The 23,496-nt window shown below is 36.8% G+C and overlaps 1 protein-coding gene across 1 annotated transcript in view; it reads left to right on the top strand.

The window, feature by feature from the left end:
* The window catches only part of shank3a (SH3 and multiple ankyrin repeat domains 3a), a 245,538-nt gene that overhangs the window by 131,954 nt on the left and 90,088 nt on the right, over positions 1 to 23,496 (top strand). Inside the window, 5 exon segments of the mRNA XM_028449494.1 lie at positions 4,273 to 4,389; positions 14,657 to 14,734; positions 15,096 to 15,162; positions 16,518 to 16,747; positions 16,827 to 16,996. Of these exon segments, the coding sequence (XP_028305295.1) occupies positions 4,273 to 4,389; positions 14,657 to 14,734; positions 15,096 to 15,162; positions 16,518 to 16,747; positions 16,827 to 16,996 (662 nt within the window).

Raw genomic sequence — 23,496 nt, 5'->3', positions numbered from 1 at the left:
ATAATCTAAAAACATAAACCAACAACATGACAAAATGACCCCAAAACTATACTCCAAAACAACAACAAAAATACACAAAACCAATGCAAAAAAAGCCCAAAAACATACAAACTTCTAGAAAAATGCAACAAAGACAACAAAATTACATACATTTGCTCCAAAATCACAAAAACTACTATGAATAGCCACAAAAATATACAAAATGACAAAAACACAAAACAACAAAAATACACAGAATGACAGAACAAAACAAAAACAAAAAAAATGCAGTTTACAAAACACAAAATAACAGAAATATATACAAAACAATGCTCATGTTGGTCATTATTATAAATGCTGACGTGAATGTTGTTAATGTGTCCCTCTAATTAAATAATTACGTTCTTGTGGCCCCTGCTGTGATACAACTTGCTCATCTCTGCTTATTTTCCAGTCTGGAGAGAATGTCTAATAAAGTTCTTCATATTTCTAAATGCACCACATTTCTAGCATTAGTATTCTTCAGCTGTTTATGTTGTACAATAGGACACACTGCAGACCGGATGATAACCAACCATGTCACACACACACACACACACACACACACACACACACACACACACACACACCATACCTGTCAAGCATCCCGTTTTGGCCGGGAAATTCCCGTATTTTACCCCTCTTTCCCGCCATCTTCCCGTATTAGTATTTTCTCGTAAATATCCCGTATTTTAATGTAATAAAAATTAAAGATGACTTACTAAACTGAACGACGTCACTAGCCTCGTGAGAACTGCCACCTGAAATGGTCTGAGTGACAGTTCTCATTAGTGCTGACAGCGGCAACAAACCCGGAAACAACTCAGAACAGAGATGATGAATGAAGACATTCCAGCGAAAAAAACCAAAGAACTGGTGTAAATAAGTTGTGAAATGTGACAGAGAGTTTATCTTCCTAAAGAGCAGCAGAATGTGACACAGTTACGCGTTCTGTTAATAACAGATTTTAACGCTTACTACAGCGGAAGGAACCTCGTAAGTCACCATGAAAAATCAGCCAATCACAAGCTCCACAAATATACACTCATTTCAAACAGTGTTAAAGAATGTAAAGTCTGCAACAAATGTGTTTAATAAGTCATTAGTGAATACCAGAGAACCACATGAGTGAGCATGAGAAATTAATATGTAATTAAAATAAAATATGAATGAACACATGTACTTCATATACACATTTATGCTTTTATTTAGGCTGTTTTATAATTTAGGAATTAGTGCTGGGCAATATATAAAAATTCAAGATATATCGAGTTTTCTATTTTGGCGATATAGAAAAATATAATATTTCATATATATATATACATATGTGTTATAGCTTATTATGTATCAAAATACTAGTATTAGGAGTCACTGCTTTTACTTCTCAGCATGTAAAGCTCAGTCATGTTGTGTTCAAGACCACACTATCCGAGACCAGAATGCACCGAGAACAAGACAAGACCAAGACTTTCGGGAGTCGAGACCGAGACCAAGACCATAAACATTTATTTTTTCAATTTAAAAAAATCTATAAATAAATAAAATTATGGCAAGGTTCAACAGTTAAATAACATTCTCTCTTTAATTTTAGTTTATTTTAAATACAATTGACTTACAAAAAAGGTGGCTGCAAAAAATTAACTAAAATATTAAAACTACTACTGCTACTGATAAATTCACAATTATTCTACATATTTGAAAACAATATTTTTATGTCAGCTGATGTACAGCAAGTGTTTAAAAGCATTTCTGCAAAGAAATAATGATTCTGATTCTTTGAGTTGTGCAGGTTTAACAGGTCACAGATTTCACAAGATATTTTTTTAGTTTGAAAAAGCCTTTACACAGGTTATTTTTATTAATTCACTTAGTTGATATAGTTTAATTTGGTTGCTATAATGTAACTAGGATATTCAGTTACAAAGGTCTTCAACTGTAACTGTAAAAGTGAAACTTTCTGAAATAAAACTACAAACAAGTTGTCATCAGTGTAAAAAACATAGATCTACAGGTAGATGTGAAACTAAATAAAACAAACTCAAACCCTGGAACAGTCATGTGACAAATTAATCAATAGTTCTTGTTGAGAATTATTATTATTATTCTGGATACAGTAGAAACAGAAATTATAAAAAATAATTATATTGTGAACCTGTTTATATTGTGGGGAAAATATTATATACATAAATGTAATTGGAGTCTAAAGACACAAAAAAACACCACTTTAAAAATAAAATAGACTAATATAAGACCTCTTTACAGTTATTTGACTCATTCTGTGCAAGTGCAACTCTGCGGCGATGACGCGCTGATGACGACATAAACCAAGATGGCGGCGGCCCGGACGACAGCCGACATTATGTAATAAAGCCTTAAAAGACATGGAAATAATGAAAAGAGTGGATGGACAGATGCATAAACATGCAGACTTTCACACGGACACACACGGACTTATTAAACACACACGGACTTATTAAACACACACGGACTTATTAAACACACACGGACTTATTAAACACACACGGACCTCAGTAAACACGGTAAACGGAACAGGCTTCACCGCTCGGCTGGCACTAGGACCCAGAAGCAGAGTAAGTGCGTCCCCTATCCAGCATTCACAGGCTGTAATATCATCAGTTTATCATTTTACCAGTTGGTAGAGCTACTGTCTTTATCAGGGAGATAATATTTATTACTGGTGATTGTTTTCTGGAGTTTTACTGGGATTTTTACTGGTGATTAGTTCATATCTACCTTGCGCTCCGCGGTTCAAACTGACACCGTAGCCACACACGTATGAGTGTGTCACACACGTATGAGTGTGTCACACACGTCACTCAGTCACATTAAGGAAGGTTGTGGTCAGAATCAGAATCAGAAATGTTTTTAATGGCCATGTACAGTTTTAAGGACAGTACAAGGAATTTGTCTTGGTAGTTGGTGTACAAAACAAACAACAAAAAAAAAACAAAAAAAAACAAAGAACAACCCAGCAACATTATACGGGGTGGATTAAATAATGAATAAAGGATTGTTTTATCCCGTTTTTCTCCGTGTTATTATCACATTATAAAAAAGTTTAAAAATAGCAGGAATTAGTGCTGGTCTCGAACGGTCTTGACGGAAAATCCCGAGTCCGGGCAGCCCGAGTCCGAGACAAGACCGAGTCAAAATGCTTCAGAGTCCGAGACAAGACCAAGACCTTTAAAATTTGGTCTCGAGACCAAGACCAGTCTTGACCATCACAACACTAAAACTCAGTTAGATGGATTTCTGAGTGCACATATGGATCAGCTGTTTGTTAATAAATGTCCCTGTGTAGCATTTTGCATTAGCAAATTTAACCCAGAATTGTCTTTCTGGTCAGACTTCATTTGATGAAATTATCTAGATTTATAACATATATCACCATTTTGAGAAAATATATTGAGATATAAGTTTTGGTCCATATCGTCCAGCGTAGGAATGTTCACAGCATTTCAATGTTATTAAAAGTCAACCTACCAGATTGGAATCACATAATTGTATTTAGTAAGTGGTTGATTAGTGGATATTTTAGATTTCTTGTACACCTATTTTAAAATATAAGGGATACTGGAGCTTGGTTGGGCGGGCGGGACGGATCGTAGTGGGCGACAGAAAATTTCCCCTATTTTCAAATCCAAAACTTGACAGGTATGACACACACACACACACACACACACACACACACATACACTGAAAACAGAGGAGGCTGAGAACAATTGCCTGGAAGCCTTTTCTGTCAAAGTTGCAGGACAAAACCAGCCGATGGTAGAATAAAAAAGGAGAAGAATCAGAGATCACATATTTTAAAAAAGAAGTATTAAGTCAATCACATTCAGTTATGTCGGGAAAAGGAGCGACTAAAAGAAAAAGACATGTCTCTCTTTAATGAAACAGTGGGTTTACATTTATCCCAGAGGTGTTACAAGCAAGCTTTTAAAGACTGTTAACAAGTAGAATCTGACAAAGGTAGTTATCCCTAAGGAGTCACTTTGGCTAAATATTTAGAAAATGACTTATAATTACTATTCAGACATTTCCAACATGTTATTATGGCTTCATTTTGCTCTTTAAAAGGCGATTGTAACAGCAGCGAATTTTATATCAAGGCAAAAAACTGGCTTGTTCATTGTAAATTACATTTTTCTACAAACATTTCAAGCATTTGAGCGTTGCTATTTCACCTCCATGTTTTCATAATGGTGTAAATGCTCTCACGTGTATTTGCAGGCGTGTCGTTATGGCCACGTGCAGCACCTTGAGCATCTGCTGTTTTACGGAGCCGACATGGGGGCCCAGAATGCATCTGGAAACACAGCACTACATGTGTGCGCGCTCTACAACCAGGTACCATTTATTCAATGCACAATGGCTTTGCTTGTGGGGAGTGTTAAAAGGTCAACCTTATGCATTTATATTAGATTTGACATTGTTTAATCTGGATACTTTGTGCTGTTGGGTTAAAAATCAAAAGTTATAAAAAAAAAAGGGAAATACTTTTCAGTTGTTCATCTGTAGCAATGCCTGGACATACACATGTTGTCACATTTATGTGGTAAGTGCATTGTTTTATGAATTTTACTTTATAGATTACAATAATGAATTATGATCATTAACACAGGAAAGAAGAAATGATTTGTGTCCTTTTTGGAGTCCTTTTTGTGTATTTATTTACTTTTATGTTATATTTTTTTGATTAATATTGTGTATTGTTGTTATCATTTTATATTTTTCTGTGTTATTTTTTGTATTCATTGCATTGGATCTATATGTATATTTATATTTACTTTATTTAAATTCTATTTTGTGTAATTTTCTGTGATTTTGTACTTTTTCAATCATTTTTATGTGTATTTATCTTTGTCATTTTGTATATTTCTGTGTTAGCTTTGTGTATTTTTAGTCATTGAAAGGCAATTTTTTTGTATTTCTGTTGTCATTATATATATATAATTCATTCATTCATTCATTCATACGCTTATCGCCTCAGCATGGACATACTACGGTTAAACAATGTGCTCTCATCTCTCATCACAGTGTGTGTGATAAATAAGTGTACTTAAAAGAAAAACGTGTGTGCTGTAATAAAGTTTAACTGCAGAGCACTGTCCTTTTATCATCCAATAGATTAATATAAAAAAGACTTACACTTTTACGCATTAACAGTGTCAGCAGCTTCCTGCCTGGGTTCTTTCATTCCTGCCTTTTCTGTAACAACAGGGTTATTTTTAGTGTGAATTGTGGATTTTAATTATTCATCATTTTAAACTTAAGCAACACCTTAGCTGGTCAAGACCAAGTTATGTGGTGGATCAGATCTGAGCGAGTGTAAAAGCTCCGCCTCCTGCTGCGCGCCGCACTACTTCACTGTTGCTCTTTGCTGTCATCATGGATTTATATTCATTATAAGATCATAAGCTGTTCCTCCATTCATTGTAAAGACGCTCAGTCTGCCAGTTCTCTCCATTGATTGGTCAGACGCTGCAATCTCTACCCCTTTCATGTGCACGCGCACGTACCGAGGGTGTAATCACTTGGCTTAAATTAGCGTGTTTTGATCAATGGTCGTAGTACATCTCCTGTTTGACAGGGAATGTTTGGTTAGTTGAAGCCGGCTCACGGAGATTAATCCCATCTACTGTAGATTTGTAACAGGCCCTTAATAAGTTTCTCTGTCAGTTTTGTGTATTTTTGTCATCTTGTCTGTTTTTTGGTCCATTTTTGTATTTTTCTTGTCATTTTAAATTGATTTCTGTCATTTTTGTTGTCCTTTTACACAATTTAACATGGTTTTTAAGTCATTTTGTTTGTTTACCTTTTGGTGCCGCACATTGAATGCCCTGTCATAACTTAGATTAACTTTTAAGGCGTTCTATGTTGCTTTTTGTGTTAATTGGTTGGTACTTTTTGGTTTTGTTCTGTTTTATGCACTTTGTGAGTCTGTTTTTTTTTTTTTTAATGCTTTATTTTATTATTTCAAATCTTAATGTTTTCCTATTATGTTTGCATTTATAACCAAATGAAGGAAATGATTATAGAATACGCAAAGACATACACAGTTTTCAGGTGATTAATGCAGATTAAAGATGGAATAGATGAATAGTTTCATTTAAGCCTACTTGGAACATCTTCTTTAAAGTTCTCTCTTTTGTAATGGAACATATTGAAGGGTTTGTGTCCCCTCTAATGATGATTGTTGTTATCCTGTGAGTGAAGCACAAACACCATGGTGGGGCTGATTGAGCCCAACACGCCATCTTAGCAGGGATTCAGCAGAGCTGCTTTGGATGATTGTTACAATCACAGTAAGGAATGAGGTGGAGAGCTGGATCAATGCATCCTCGTAGAGTAGGAGGAATAAGACGAGGCAGGAGTGACTTTTTAACAAAACATAAATGAACAAAAACAAAATATAAAACTGGTAAAGGTAATGAGAAGCTATTAGACATCATTGAGAAATGTATATGGTAACCATATCTGTGTCCAAAAACTCAATGAAATAGTGAATAGAGGCTGATTATGGGGAATGAAGCACACCTGAGTGGAAACAGGAGGGAGCCTAATCACTCACACACAAGCCCAGGAATAATTAGACCAACAGGAACTTGCAAAAAACAGAAGAAAATAGATAAGATATCCATCTATCCATCAGTTAGTCCATCCGTTCATCCAGTAATACATCCATCTATCCATCCATCCATCTATTAGTTAGTCCATTCGTCTATTAATACATCCATCCATCCATCCATCTATTAGTTAGTCCATTCGTCTATTAATACATCCATCAATTCATTAATCCATCTGTCCAACATCCATCCATTCATTCATCCATCCATCCAACAGTTAATCCATCAATTCATTATTCCATCTGTCCAACGTCTATCCAATAATTTATCCATCATGAGTGTATCCATTAATCTATTCATCCACCCATTCATCCAATCATCAATTCATCAATTCATTAATCCATTCGTCCAACATCCATCCAATAATCCATCCATTAACCCCTCCATCCATCCATTCATCCAACCAACCATTAATCCATCAATTCATTAATTCATCTGTCCAATGTCTATCCAATAATCCATCCATCCATTAGTCAATTCATGAATCCCTCCATCCATTCATTTATCCATCTGTTCAACATCCATCAAAAAATCCATCCATTAATAAGTCCATCCATCTATTATTAATATATATACGTATAGGCTTTACTATCAGTGAAGGATCTAAATGTGCCTTTTAAATTTGTAATGACAGGAATTTTCGAGTGAATAAACACAGATATGTGAAACGAACCATCTGTCACATTCTTTACAAATGACTGAACATCATCATTAGTTTACTGGATTTAAGTTGCTACAGTATATATACATTCTGTATGTTAAAGCATAGGGAAGGAGTTCTTGATGAATTCCTTGGAGAGATTTGGACAGATGGCCTTTGTATTTAGCACTGTAGGATTCTTACATGGAATAATCAATCAAAATATATGGTAAGAAATCACACTAACTCCAGCTTTAATGATGATGAACTCAGCTTTGTTTTATTCATTAATAAACATCATTGCATGTTTTTATTATTTTACTTTAACAACTATCCATTCACTATCGTTTGTCATTCACTATTCAATGAAAACATGAGGTACTGGTAGAAAGCGTGTAATCTCCTAAATAACTCTTCGAAACGTTAATGGGCAAGTTGTGGCCAAAGACAAATCATATACAAACTGTATTTCACAAAATTGGAGGGAATTTAAAACCCAACGCAATTAAAATAACAAAAAATGAAGTGTAATGAAAGTACACAAAATAACAACAGAAACACTCAAAAGGATTCCAAAGATACACAAAATGACTAATATAAAACAAACAAAATGACAACAAAAACATACAAAACAACCACTTAAACACACAAAACAACAAGACATAGAAAATGACTCCAAAGACAAACAAAATGCCAAGAGATTTAGATAAAAAAAATACATAAATTCACAACAAGAACTCACAAAATAATAACAAAATAACTCGGCAAACACACAAAAAAACTCACAAAACAACATTCAAAAGACAACAAAAAAAGACAAAATATTTGGTTCTTTCCTATATTAATCCTCTGATTGATATTTTTTTGTAATGCTGACATGAATGTTGATCATGTGACCCTCGAATCAGACAATCACAGTTTTGTGGCCCTGCTGTAATAAAAGTTTTCTACCTCTGCTCTATAAATAAATAAATAAAGGGTCACATGCAAATAGCTCCCTTACACTGTTCTATAAACAGAGATGATTAGTGTTCTATATATTGCGTTGTGTGTACTGTAAGTACATGTTGTTGTTATATAATATTAATCTACTCACTAAGACCTCATTAAATTTCATCTTTAAGGATTTCTGCTGATTTTGTGTTTTCTTCCTCTTTATGTTTGAGGTTAGTGATGAAATTAACAAACAGAAGTGTGAGCTACATTAATCATAATTATATTTGCTGTAATTAGCAATACACTCCCTTTATCACTGTGCACGCTACTGTTCACGTGCACTGTAAAGCCTCCACTCAGATAAGCTTAATTACACATGAGTGGGACAATAGATAAGATATTCAATTCAATTCAATTAAGTTCAACTTTATTTACATAGCGAAGAATACAACAAAGTCATCTCAAAGTGCTTAACATATAAAATTCATAGTAAGAAAGAAAGAACCCAACAAGATCCACATGAACAAACATTTAACGACAGTGGGAAGAAAAAACTTCCGTTTTTGTTTTTATAACAGGAAGAAATTTTCGGCAGAACCAGGTTCAGAGGTGGCAGTCATCTGCCTCATCTGGTTGAGGGTTAGTGGAAAGAAGAATGATCAGAACAGGATGGAGGGATAGTCCATCAGAGTGTCCCAGACTAGATGAGCCATGACCCAACGACCAGGAACTGCCAGCTCCAACATCAAGGCACTTGAAACAGAAAAGAAAGCGGAGGTAGAGGAGAGGGCACAGACTGCAGGAAAAACATGATGCACTATGATACACTTGTTCCTAGTGGTTAGGTTAATGTTAATATTAAATGTCACGCGGCCATCCTCCATGCTCAAATTCTACCACTACAGACGAGGTTTCGTCTTGTACTGGGTCCATGTAGTGATCTCAGCAATCCTAGTAGCTGAATGCTCTGCCTCCTGTTCTACTTCTAGACACGTTAGGAACTTCAAGAAGACCAGCAGACTGAGAGCGGAGTGATCTGCCCAGACGATAGGGCCATAACAGCTCTCTAAGATATACAGGAGCTTGACCATGTAGAGCTTTGTATGTTAACAGGAGGATTTTAAACTCTATTCTAGATTTTACAGGAAGCCAATGAAGGGAAGCCAATACTGGAGAAATATTCTCTCTCCTGTTAGTACCTGTTAATATTCTAGCTGCAGTATTCTGAATTAACTGGATACTTTTTAGTGAGTTACTAGGACATCCTGACAGTAGGGAGTTACAATAATCTAATCTAGATGTAACAAATGCATGGATTAATTTTTCAGCATCACTCTGGGCCAATATATTCCTGATTTTAGAGATATTACAGAGGTGGAACAAGGCTGTTCTTGTGATTTGTTTAATATGTGACTCAAAGGATAAGTCAGTATCAAAGATAACACCTACGTTTTTTACTGTGGTACTAGATGACAGAGTAATGCTGTCCAGAGACACTATTTACTCTGATAATTTATCTCTAAGGTGTTTTGGACCAAATAAAATTACTTAGGATTTATCCTGGTTAAGAAGGAGAAAGTTACAGCTCATCCAGGATGTGATGTCTTTGGAGTTTTAATAACTGATAAGTTTTGTCTGATTTAATTGACAGATAAAGTTGTGTATCATCCGCAATATGTTTTTTGATAATGTTACCTAGTGGAATCATACTGCATATAATGAGTATTGGTCCCAAAACTGAACCTTGTGGAACTCCATGATTAACTCTGGCGTGCACTGAGGACAGATTATTAACATGAACAAAGTTGGTTATGTCTGATAGGTAGGATTTAAACCAACCCAGCGCTGTTTCTTTAATCCCAAAAACACTTTCCAGTCTCTGCAGCAATAAATAATGATCCACTGTATCAAAGGCTGCACTGAGATCTAAGAGCACCAGAACTGAGACCAACCCTCTGTCTGAGGCTAAGAGGAGATCATTGGTTACTTTTACTATGGCAGTCTCTGTGCTGTGACGAGACTGAAAGCTTTGTTTCTAATTGTTAAAATGTTATCAGTAAAGAAGTTGATGAAGTCGTCACTGCTCAGGTTGACAGGAATAGAGGGTTCAACAGAGCTGTGGCTTTTGGTGAGCCTGGCTACAGTGTTGAATAGAAACCAAGGATTATTCTTATTTTCCTCTATTAAAGTTGAATAATAAGAGGTTCCAGCTTTGTGAAGAGTAGGGATGGGCGATATTGACTAAAAAAATTATACCGATAATTTCTGGTATTATCACAATAACGATAAAAATCATGATAAATAAAAGCTATAAATAAATACATTTAAAGAAATGACAACTTAATGTAAACAGGTTCCTTACAAACACAAATAAATCAACACTAGACACATTAAAAAAGGCTACAATAGCTGCTGACTCAAAGAGTTCATGAGCTGATATTTTATGGAATATATTATATGCAATCTATTTCACCTCAGTGCTGATGAATTTTGTTCGTTTCATATTTGACAATGAGTTACATAAAGTTATGGTTAATAAATATCTCTGATTTCCTAAGCTGATGATTTAATCATTCAGTATGCTGATCCAGAGAATACTAAGTTGTTGACAACAAACAGGGGCAGTTTTGGCTCGTGGAACATGGTTTTTAGGGACATTCTTGGCTAAATTGAGGGACAAATGGCCCGTGGCCCTCACTAATTTCCGACATGGGAATTTATTGTTTATATTGTGCAATCTCATATTCTTACCGGTGAGAATATTTTTGAAGATAAATCATGAACGATAAAATATCGCACATTCGTAGTGTCCAGAAAATGAAACAGAGGTGATTGAGGAGGAGCAGAGTTGATGAGAGGTTCCCGTTTGAATGGCTTCTGTTTTTGAGTCATTTAGCTGCAGGAAGTTTTGACTCATCCACGCTCCTATCTATATATATCCATCCATCCATCAATTCATACATCAATACATCCATCTATATATCCATCCACCAATCTATCCATATAGTCATTATTCCATCCATCCAACCATTAATCCAACATCCATCATTACTCCAGCATCCATCAAAGATGTTAAGATAATGACCACCAGGGGTCATCATTATAAAGTTATTGTTATATGGTTTGTTTATAGGTGTGAAACTTGTTTACATTGAAATGTTGCATCTTTGTTACCTACCTCTCGTGCTCAAAACACAGCTCAGGTTGGAATTTTGCACTTTGTTGTTATTATTCATGTTTTTTTTGGTCCATGTCAAAAAATAAATACATTGAGGTGATTTTTTTGTTCTGTTTTTGTTTTGCCAGTATCATAAAGCCACAATGCTTGGGATATGTGGTTTTTTACATATTTGAAAAGAAATATTGTACCTTTAGAATTGGCTTCTTTATTTTATAAAACATCTACAACAAATATTTATTATAGAAACAAATAGTATAGTTTCTACAGTGTATCGAATCGTTCCGAATCGTTTTGTAAAGGAAAAAAAAAAAAAAAACAATATTGTTTTTTAATCAAATCGTAAACTGTGTATCAAGATGCATATTGAATCGTTTATCACAGGGGTTGTGCAACCCTATCACAAACCCAATATTATTTATCCTGTTGTATCAGCATGAAGTCCAGGTTCTAGTCTCATATTTCTCTGTATGAGCTCCTTTTGGCCACTTGTGGCTTGTAAAAAGCACATAGGCATTACATAAGACACATGTTCAATTAAGTTCTACATGGGCGTCACTGGCTCACTGTGATGACAGACTTCATCGGAGTCATTGTGATAATTGTCGGGAAAGTCTAATCCTATTAGTTCTAGCCCTGCGTTAAATTACTTATTGATCCGAACAGGCCTGAACACGCTCACATAACTCGTATTTTAATCAACAGTTCACACTCATTTACACACACACAGCCATTTTTGCATGTTAATTACCTCATTGGTGAGCGATGTGTGTTAACTAATTATGCACGGGTGTTAAATGTATCTAATATCCTAAAATAGTGTGAGATGTCAATAATAAACTCACATTGGTGTTACTTCAGCAGTTACAGTATTAACAAACATGTTATCCTCCTGTTCAATGATCAGAATGCAACACTGACGAGTGAAATATGCCTTATCAAAGCTTTGTGATGTTTTTTGTCATCAATTTAACTTCCTATTTGGTCTAAAAGCTTGTTCCTTAGGCCAGGGGTTCTCAACCTTGGGGTCAGGACCCTATTTTTTGGGTCGTGATACACTGAGAGGGGGTCACCATGAAAGTAAGGATATTTTCTGAACAATTTGAGCCCATTTTTGCTTATTTTTACCCTTTTTCTGCAAATACACCAAACTTGCAATTTTTTAAACCTGTTTTCATCACTTTTTCTTGCCATATTTTTGCTCCTTTTAATGCATTTTTGCTACATTACTCGCATTCCTGCCACTTCTCCATCAATTTTCAATGCTTTTTCTGCACATTTTTTCGACACTTAAAAAACCCTTTCCACTACTTTTCCACCTATCGTCGCATATGTAGACCAATTATTGTCACTTTTAACCTATTTTTACCATATTTCACGCTTAATTTTGCCAACTTAACCACATTCAGGATTTGTCTTTCCCATTATTTGCCAGATTAAACTAATTGTTCCCTGTCTCCACATGACAATTCTTCAATGTTCATGTCTGTGTTCAACTACCTTCAGGTACAGTGGGGGTCCCCAGTCTCTGGAACCATTATTTTGGGGGTTGTGGGCCTGAAAAGTTTGAGAACTACTGCCATGGGAGAAGCAAGCTCTGTTTTTCACTCCCACCTCCGTCAGAGTTATTAAAAAACACTTAGCCTGTTTTCTTGTGAAGCCATCAAACAAATTGCTCGTAATGCTGCCTCTGGCAATAGCTGTCATGCTGCATGGCACACAAATTATAATTGTTCTTCTTCTCAGGATGTTTGACTTGTTGATCTCATGTCTAAAGAGTTTGAAGCGTCATTACTTGGTTTTGATCTCTGAAGTCTGAGCCTTGGCTCCATTCTTTTATTGTAGTACAGACATGGATAACCATTATCACAGCGTGGCCACAAACATGTGATTGTGTTGTTTGATTTGAGGGTCACATTATCAACACTAATGGTAAATGGTAAATGGACTTGATTTTATATAGCGCTTTATCACCACACTGAAGCAGTCTCAAAGCACTTTACATATCAGCTCATTCACCCAATCACTCTCACATTCACACACCAGTGGGACAGGACTGCCATGCAAGGCGCTAGTCGACCACTGGGAGCAACTTAGGGTTCAGTGTCTTGCCCAAGGACACTTCGACACATAGTCAGGTACTGGGATCGAACCCCCAACCTCTCGATCAGAAGACGACCCTCTACCACCTGAGCCACGGTCGCCCACATTTAGTATACTAATGCCAGCATTTAGTATAGTAATGATAACCTGAGCATGAATATGGGACGTAACAAGGGGTTTTGTGTGCTTTTGTTGTCGTTTTTAGTTTTTTTCTGTCAATTTTCCATGTATTTCTTTGTTGTGTTGTGTATTCTAGGAGTCATTATATATATTTTCCCCACATTTTTGTGCTTTTAGAGTCATAGAGTTTATTTATTTCTTCATTTTTGGGTTTTTGAAAATCATTTTGTGTATTTTTTTGTTGTTTATTTCTTTTTTATGTCTTTTTTCTATATTTTTAATTGATGCTTGTAAAGGTTTCACTTATTTTGTTTAAATTTCTTGTGTATTTTTACTGTTTATTTTGTAATTTTGGTGATATTTTTGTATTTTTTTTGTCATTTTGTGTATAATTGTTGTCATTTTGTGTATCTGTGTTAGCCTTGTGTGTATTTTTGCTTTTTATTGTATTTTCATTTTCATTACATTCATTTTTTTGTGTTTTTGTGCATTTACGTTGGAGGCCTCACAAAATTAGACCAAGAACCGCATGTGGCCCATGTCTGTTGTAATACAGCACAGTGAGCCAATAATAATAATTATTATTATTATAATGCATGTACAGTAGTATGATAATAATAACTGAGCATTAATGCAGGAAAGAACAAAGCGATTTGTGCGTGTGGTGTTTTTTGTTGTTGTTCTTTCTTTAATGTTTTGATTTTTGTTATTGTGCATTCTAGGAGTCATTATTTTTCCCCCACTTTTTTGTTTTTGTGTCATTATGCTAATTTTTAATTCATTTCTTGGGTTTTTGAAAATCAGGTTGTGTATGTTTTTTTTGTTGTGTTTATTTTTTGATTATTTGTTGTGCGTTTTTCATTCATACTTGTCCTTTTTTGTGTTTATGTTGATGTTTTGGATGTTTCTGTTGCAGTCATTGTTTAGTTTTACAAACCTTGGAAAACGAATGAGTGTTTCTACGTGTTGCATGCAGACTATCCCTGACTATTTGCCTCTGATGTCACGCAGGATAGTTGTGCTCGAGTTCTCCTTTTTCGTGGAGCCAATAAAGAAATCAAGAACTACAACAGCCAGACTGGGTTTCAGGTTTGTGTAGCAACCATTATTCACACATCAATATATATTTTGTACATCCAATATAAATATATGACAATTATATGTAATACATCGACATCTGCAGCCAATACATGCTTTCAGTTGTTGGCCTGCTTTTCCGGTTGATGAAATCCATGTGAAATTGACACTTTTTGTACAGAAAAAACCTACTTTGTACATGCATGAGGCAGACGATGCCTGTTCACACCCATTTGACTGATTTGCTAATGTGACATTTGTTCGTTTGTGCAGAAGGGGGTGGGGAGGCATTTTCTGATAACTTTGTGTCAGATTTGTTATCCCTTGTATGATTTTATTATTTTATTTATTTATTCAAATAATTCCTTTACAGGTGGCGATTATAGCAGGAAACTTTGACTTGGCAGAAATCATCAAGGTCCACAAAGCCTCAGATGTTGGTACGTAAACAATAATTTTTCAGCTTCAGTTGGATGTTGACATGGAGATACTGCATTACATCTGGTATGAGTGCAAATGTAAAGGAAAAGCCCTCGAGAACTAACCTTGCATATAAAAATGTGAGCAAAATTAAGTCGAGGCGGTTTCACAGGGCTTCCTCTTTTGTTGCTGACCTCAGCACTTTCCCTTTTTAAAAAAAACCTGGAAAATTCTGCCATCTGGTGTGAAAGGTATGTAATACTCCTGGTGCTTGCGGTTCGATTTTATTTATTTTTATTTTTAAACAGATTCAGTAAATGTCTTGGTTTTGTACAGATGACACAAAACTGAGAAATAAACCATTTACATCCATGACAAACTGTCATCAAAAGGTCAAAATCCTTTGTTATATTGTAACAATAATCACAAAAAAAATGCATATTTCTTTACACAAAACACCGTTAATTCTTTAAAAAGGTATACTTCAAGTGTTTCCAAAAATAATCAAATGATAAATAAGGTGTAAACTGTACTTTAAAGTACAGTAAAGCAAACAATATTTTTTGGGGGTGGTTTCAGGGAACTTTTACTGTATATGAAGTCTAACTACACAGTACATTACTGTATCATTTTACTATGCTACATGGTGGGAAAATAATCTTTTTCTGCAACTCCACCAAACTTTCCGTATTTTAACCTATTTTCATCACTTTTTCTTGACATGTGTTTGTACCTTTTAATATATTTTTACTACATTACTCCCATTTCTGCCACTTCTCCATCACATTTCAATACCTTCTCTGCAGTTTTTTCAACTTTCAAGACATTTTCTGCACTTATAAACCCTTTCCACGACTTTTCTCTCCGTTGCACGTTGACCTATTTTTGTCACATTTAACCTCTTTTCAACATATTTCATGCTTGAATTTAAACCATAATCACAATTTGTCATGCCCATTATTTGATAGTTTAAACTAATTATTCCTACTTTTTTTTAACTTTTCATTTCCCCAACACCTCCTTCACAGGTCCGAATTTGGCCCACGGGCCTTGAGTTTGATACATGTGTTTTAAGCTATTACTTTAGTTCTTAAAAAAAATTATTTGAAGAATTAATGAATTTAAAAAATTACAAGGCCTCCCCCATCACAACAAAATCTGTAAAGACCTTTTTTCGGAGAAGATAATATGATTATTTGTCTTAAATCTCACCAAAAATAGTAATAATGTTTTTGCGTGCAAAGAAAAAATAGTTTTTCTATTTTTAATACTTAATATTCAGCAAAGCTGTTCTCGTGTGCCCCCCGTTTAGGAACCTCTGACCTCTCATGCTGTGTATTATTCTTGTTTTTTCAACTCTTTTCTGTGGTTTCAGTGCCTTTCAGGGAGACCCCCTCCTACACTTCCCGTCGGCGTACCACACCCGGCACTCTCCCGTCGCCCCGTTCCTTGCTTCGTTCTGCAAGTGACAACAACCTAAACGGAGACCACGACCACATTCCCATTCCCCCGGTCCGGGAGGTGCGTGGTCGACAGGGTCACTCCCCCGTTCCCTCGCTGCGCAGCCTGCCAGCGTTTGGGCAACAGCACAGCAGCTTTGGAGAGGTAGCAGAGCTCTCATTTCTTGTTGAACTGATCAGATTTTGTGCAAGCTAATGATTTTTCTGCTCTGCTCTTTTTCCAGGGTCGTCATAGTGAGTTCCCTGACAGTAGCCTCCAGAGCACAGGCAGCTCCAGATCGTCTCATTCCCGATCACCTTCTCTCCATCACACACATGACGATGATAAAGCCGTTCCAAGGCGCTCCCACAGCCACGGTTACCCCCATGGATACGGACCCCGAGGAAGACTCAGGTTTGCAAGTTTTACTTTAAAATGCTTCACCATTTCCATGTTTGGGCGACTGTTGTCAAATAGTGCATATGTTCACGGGTTTTTGTCTGAAGATTTTAAATATCTGCTTTGTCACTAAGGACTGCAATCAATCAATCAATCAATCTTTATTTGTATAGCGCCAAATCATAACCAATGGTATCTCAAGACACTTTACAGTAGAGCAGTCTTAAGGACGGACTCTTCATTTTATGGATACACACATATGCATATATACGTATATACACATACATATGTATCCCACACCCAGCATGAATTCATCATGGCGGCAAGGAAAACCTTCTGTTAAGCAGCAGGAACCTTGTGTGCAATGCATTCTGGTCCGTTTGCCAGTCCCTCCAGATGTTCATGATGGTACTAATGCAAATTCAGCCACTCCCTGTGAATTCCATGTCCAATCACTGCATAATTTTCAAAACGCTCCCGTTTACCAATGAGTATAACGGCTGAACATTGAGTGTGGGTCATTCCATGATGTTTCATCAAATGGCCCACGCACTTGGGTCTAAAAAAATCAGAAATGTGAACCAATTGTTCTGTGATTATTAAATAGGCACACTGTACATTTTTAGTTTGATCAGATAAATACTTTTTGAGATATATATGACCATTTTAGTGAGGGGGTACGTGTCGATTTTTGTGCATTTTCAGCTTCCAATATCTCAGGAACTATAGGAAAATGAAATTTAGTAGTAATAGTAATAGTAGTAATAGTAATACAGCTCCACCTACTCTCTCAGAATATACAACATATCTGCTATACATCTTATCTGGTGGACATGCCAGCCCCTCAAAATTGGAAAAAAGTTAGTGTGGGTTTGGGTCTCGAACATGTTTGGGCCTTCAGTAACCAACTTTGCTGTCTTTAGAGCTCCCTGTAACTTAATCAGCTTTGAGCTATGTACATAGACTGTTCAAATCACCAATGGTTAGTCACATATATGCATTGGTCTTGAAAATTTGTTGAAATGACATGGAATGACTCTTAAGTCAGTTTCCTGATGTGTCACAAGAAAGTGAAGGTAAATTGTTTTGTGCTGAATCATAAACGAAAGTCATTGCTTGACAACAGCTGTAGGGGACGGCATCACAGCGTGGGGGACCAAAATCACAGCACAGGGGCCAAAAGCACACTTTGGGCGATCAAAATTACAGCGTAGGGGCAGAAATCACACCTTTAGGGGCCCCAACATTTAACTGCACTGGCGAGAACACTGTAGCAGATTTATTGACACGGCCTAAAACTGATTGGCATTGAAGGAGCAGTCCGCGACTCTCAGATCCCCCTCTCCCCCTCCCTCCCCACTGCTCTTTTGCCCTGCCTCCAAACTTTCCAAAGTCCCTCCCTCAGAGGAGCTAACAAGCTAACATTAGTCCGACAGCAACGTCACAGTAATATAACAGGCTCTGTTAAAAGCATAATGCTGCAGCGCTTCTCTCTCTCTACGTGCACACACCTCAGCAGCAGAAACAACTCATTGTCACTTACAGCAGCCCACACGGAGGCATGCTGCGCGCACATGAACAACACATGCACTACAGATTTCTAGAGTAACAATTACAAATCAAACATAATGTAAATAAAGCAGCAGTAATTACCTTTCAAGCAGAAAAGTCACCAATTCCATCTTCTACTCCTCCAGACCATACACTGTAAAATAAGACGGTACTCTAGCTCCAGGAAAGGGGCGGGGCTCTGATTGGTTCTTTTTACTCGGTCGCGGATCATTCTGGCAATCTGCCAAAGGCTGCAGGAGCAGCAGGAGGGACTCAATGAGTCTGTTTCTTCACACAAACTACTGGTTTGATGTAAAGCTGTCCTTACATAGTGACAGCTTTAGAAAATATGACAAAACGTCACTTTCATATGAGTTGCAGACTGCACCTTTAAAGGTGTCTATAATGATAATAATTAGTGTTTAAAGCATGACCAACAGGCCTGTTCATGTGACAAGTTTTACTGAAAAGTCTCCAAATCACAGATTAAAATCTTTCTGTACGAGTTAACATGTATGTGCACTCATGTAGCCGTGACTGTTTACTGAAGACAGACAGATGGAATGGGACCATTAACTATCACCACTGGGAACAGTTGGAAACCATCTCTCTGTTTGTGTGAGAGAGAGAGACACAAACAGAGAGAATATACTCCAGAATTAGTGCTATGAGTAATATTACTGAATGAGCGGCTGGGTTCAAAAACAGCTTGTGTGTTGATTGAAACATAAATCCAGTGAAACAAAACTCCTCCATTGTACTAGTGAGTGTTCAGCAGAGAGAGAAACTCCAATCACATCTCAGCACAAAAGATTAAACTGCTTTATGGACACTTGGGTTTGTTAAGCTTTTTATTATGGTCATACGTCAGAACCAGATCACCGACGTACCCTGCACACCTAATTTGTTTCCCTGATGCCGAGCGCTGTGTGTGTGTGTGTCTGATGTCTGACCGGGGAATTGCATTACACATACAACTCAGGACGTACTCCTCTCACATCTAATACTCTCCTGTTACTTTAGTCCATCCATCAAAAGCTGGCTCTCACAGACACACAGGACCTTTTAGCTCTTAGTATTATCACACATTGAAGCAAAAATGTGATACATCAGTGAGTGTGTTGTTCTGTGTGGCAGTTTTCACATGCTTGGATTAATCAATGAATGATATGGAGGGAAATTAGACAAATACAGTATGTTGGCATATGGAAAGCTGTTTCAGCATAAATGTGATATCAGTGACCACCAAGAAAGCCAATTCAGGCTTGCCATTGGCTTTCAAAAATATTACAACCACTGGGTTAGGGTTAGGGGTTAGGGTCAGATCAAATCTATCACAAAAACATCTTCTACCACCTAAAGAACATCTACAGAGTGAAAGGTTTAATGACTCAGAAAGATCAGAGAAACTCGTCCAAGAAGTGGAACAAACTGCCACTAGAGCTGAAGTCAGCATCCAATGTGAACATTTTTAAATGAAAGTTAAAGGCACTCTTTTCCTGTACTGCGTATTATTGAGAGGGAGATTTTATTTGTCATGTTGTTGGTAAATGGTAAATGGACTAGATTTATATAGCGCTTTATCACCACACTGAAGCAGTCTCAAAGCGCTTTACATATCAGCTCATTCACCCAATCACTCTCACATTCACACACCAATGGGACAGGACTGCCATTCAAGGTGCTTGTCGACCACTGGGAGCAACTTAGGGTTCAGTGTTTTGCCCAAGGACACTTCGACACATAGTCAGGTACTGGGATCGAACCCCCAACCTCTCGATCAGAAGATGATCCACTACCACCTGAGCCACAGTCGCCTTGTTGTTGATATAATGTGTTTGTTGAGATTTTAAAAGTTTTTACTGATGATATTAAGTGTTTTTTGCTACAGATTTGAATGCTCTTATTGATTTTCAGCTGTTAAATGTGTAGGGGAACAAAGGAGGATTAATATTCAAAAATATTAATTATTAATTTTTAATATGTTCGTTGCCAGAGGTGCCATCTAGAATTGAGTTTTAAGTGTCCTAGATCACTTTATTTTAATTAATTGTTACAGTTCCCTGTTTTTGTAGTGGGTTCTTGACGTCAGAATAGAGGTTTAATAAAAGTTTAAATGTCAATAAAAACACAGCGTTTACAATTTGTACATGTTTATTTTACAGGCTATTAACGCGATGATAAATTAGGCAGTTTCACAATTATTCAGTAATTTTGACTCATTGGTATCACACAAAATGTACATTTTAACACAGATGTATGGTATCTACACATTCTGAGTGTTTTAGATGTTTGTGTGAATTTGGGATTTATAGGGATTTCCTAACGCTCTGAGGAAGAGGAAGAAGGAAAATGGAAAGTTAAAGTAATGAAATTAATAAAACTTTACCAAAATGAAAAATATGGACTATGAATCTAGCATTTTTGATTGAGAGAATTTGTTAAGTTATAAACCACCTTTTTGCCAGAATTGTGTGTGCGTGCAGTTTTACCCTCCTTCGAACAGGCGTGATGATGACAGCTCCTTCTGCGTAACCAGCAGTGTGTGGGGAAAAAGTTTTTCCTGCGTTTTTCCGAAGAGGTTTTCCGCTCATTCACTGTACGGGCCCGCGGGATACTGTCGGCCTGGCTGGGGTTCTGGTTCTCCTACACGGCACCACTCCTGGACGTCGATGGGTAGTTTAACTAACATGTTCTCAAATCAAAGATGCTAGAGTTCGTTAAAGTTTACTCATGGGAGGCTATAAAAATTGATTTGCTCCAAAAATTAAAAACTGCTTGGTTAATAAAAAAAATGGAGATAAAACTTAAAGTTAGTCATTGTGGAAGTGGCTGGTAGCCACTTCCTGACTGGAGAGAAGTTCAATAAATATCTCAAAAATTCTGCATCACTAAACTGAATAACATCTAACTGTTAAGTCAGATGCAAAGAGGAGGACTAGACAGAGACGAGAGCGCTGGAACTGAGCAAGAGAGGTAAGAGCAAGAGACGTAAGAGAGCGTGATAAGAGGGAGTGAGGCCTTTTATAAACATGTCAAGAGGTTATCTGATTGGTCAAAACACATCTGCAGTGTGGGAATGAGTGAAACCTGATTGGCTGGCAGAAAGAAGCGGGAGGCTTAACTTTCCTGTAAAGAAGACAAGATGGTGGGGCTGTCCCGCATGTGCTTCTTAAACAAAGAGTCATAAAACTAGATAGGGTGTTACCATGTTAGGTCTAAAATGGAGCATGGGTGTGTGCCAATTGTATGAACCCTTGAAAAATGACTTTCAATTGATTATCCCTTAAATGACTGATTTGAATTATTTCTAGCTTTAAGCATGACAAAAGAGGACAAATACACTTTGATCAATGATCATGGAATATGAAGTTATAAACATTTCCCTTGAAATGTGACTGCATTAGTGCTTAAATATATCAGATGGAGGCACACGATGAGTCTCTTTCCTGTAGAAAAATGGTTAAAATCGAGGTCCCATGTCTGAAATTCGTTTAAATCACAGTTCTGCCTTTAAAGCATCAGATGGTGTATAGGTTTTTTTTTTTATTTCTTCCTTTTTAATCTTCATGTTGAAAAGGATGTCTCTGGTGTAGGGTGTCAGGTTACATCCCTGTTATCTCTGTGGAATGTCTGTTCTTTGGGGAGGATGGGTGTCAGCAAAGAGTCTGCAGGAAGAAGGGCTGGGATTTGAAGAAATGTTCCTTGGTCCCTTTTTCCATTGTCTGTTTTTGAGTCATAAAAGTGTAATAAAATTCCAAACGTGCGACAGTGTTTTTACCGCCTTTTGACCATCGACCAGGGTTCCTACAAATGTTTTCTGTTGCACTTTTTGATCATGTAAAGCACATTGAGTTGTCTTGTGTATGAAATGCGCTATACATTTCCCTTGCCTTGCCACGACCTGGTCACTCAAATCACGCAAGTTGCATCGCTTCAACGGTCGCATCGTTTACATTGATTTTGAATGTAATCTAGTCGCCAGAGTCACTGAAGTCGTGGTTGGTGTGAACGCGCCTTTACACTTGGTTGAGGGGCGAAAGGAGCAGGGGAGAGGGAATTACAGTGAAACAATGGAAGGAGTGGTTAACAGTCAGCTTTTATGGTTGTGCTTAAAGTATAATGTGATGCTACCATTGTGCATAATTTGTTGATGAAGTTAATGTTTAATCATTGGGGTAAGGGCTGAGTAAAAAAAGAATAAGCCAATTGGTGCAGTTGACAAAGCATCAGCAAGAGGAAGAGGAAAAACTCCATTTACAGTAAAAAAAAAAATCTTAGATTTTTGATTTTTTTATTTTTATTGCTTGTCTTTCAATATCTTATTTTTTTCTAAATCTGCTAATGATCATACAACAGCATTGCATTTTTAGCTGGTGTTACTAATGCTATCCTAGCTCAAGTAAATTGTTTAGCTTAGCTCATCCGCTCTCAAGGGCACGTTCACACAGGCCAGTCCCAGAGTATATTTTACCTGCTAAAGGCTTCAATTCCCCATGCAGAAATTCAATGATACAACACCATTTCACCCTTTTTTATTTCAGTTTCAGAGTTTGAGAAGTTTATGTAAAAAAATGGAGAATCTTTACACTTTTTGTTCTGCATGGATTCATTCACTCGTTGACTGTGAAGGCATAAAATATCCTACGTTCAGTCATGTGAAGCAAAGCAAGGGCTGATGGTCATTGGGATGCAAAGTGTGACGCTGATTATCCCGTGTCTAGTTATATTGAGCTCATTCTACCTCAGAGAGCGCTGCTGTTTGAGGGAAAATCCATTTACCTGAAATGATGAAGCTGTTGGAACATTGCTACGCTAAGGCACCCTTGCTTGCGAATAGAATCAGAATAACTTTTTTAAATGCAGGTTTATCATACAAACAAAGTGCAACAAAAACTCAGTTTTACGGCTGTTACACTGCTTTACAACCCTATTTGGATGTACAAACATTGCTAACATTCTAA

The sequence above is a fragment of the Gouania willdenowi genome, chromosome 6, assembly GCF_900634775.1.
Source record: "Gouania willdenowi chromosome 6, fGouWil2.1, whole genome shotgun sequence".
Taxonomy (NCBI): domain Eukaryota; kingdom Metazoa; phylum Chordata; class Actinopteri; order Blenniiformes; family Gobiesocidae; genus Gouania; species Gouania willdenowi.
Note: the sequence above shows the minus strand (reverse complement) of the source record. Positions and strands in the feature narration are given on the sequence as shown.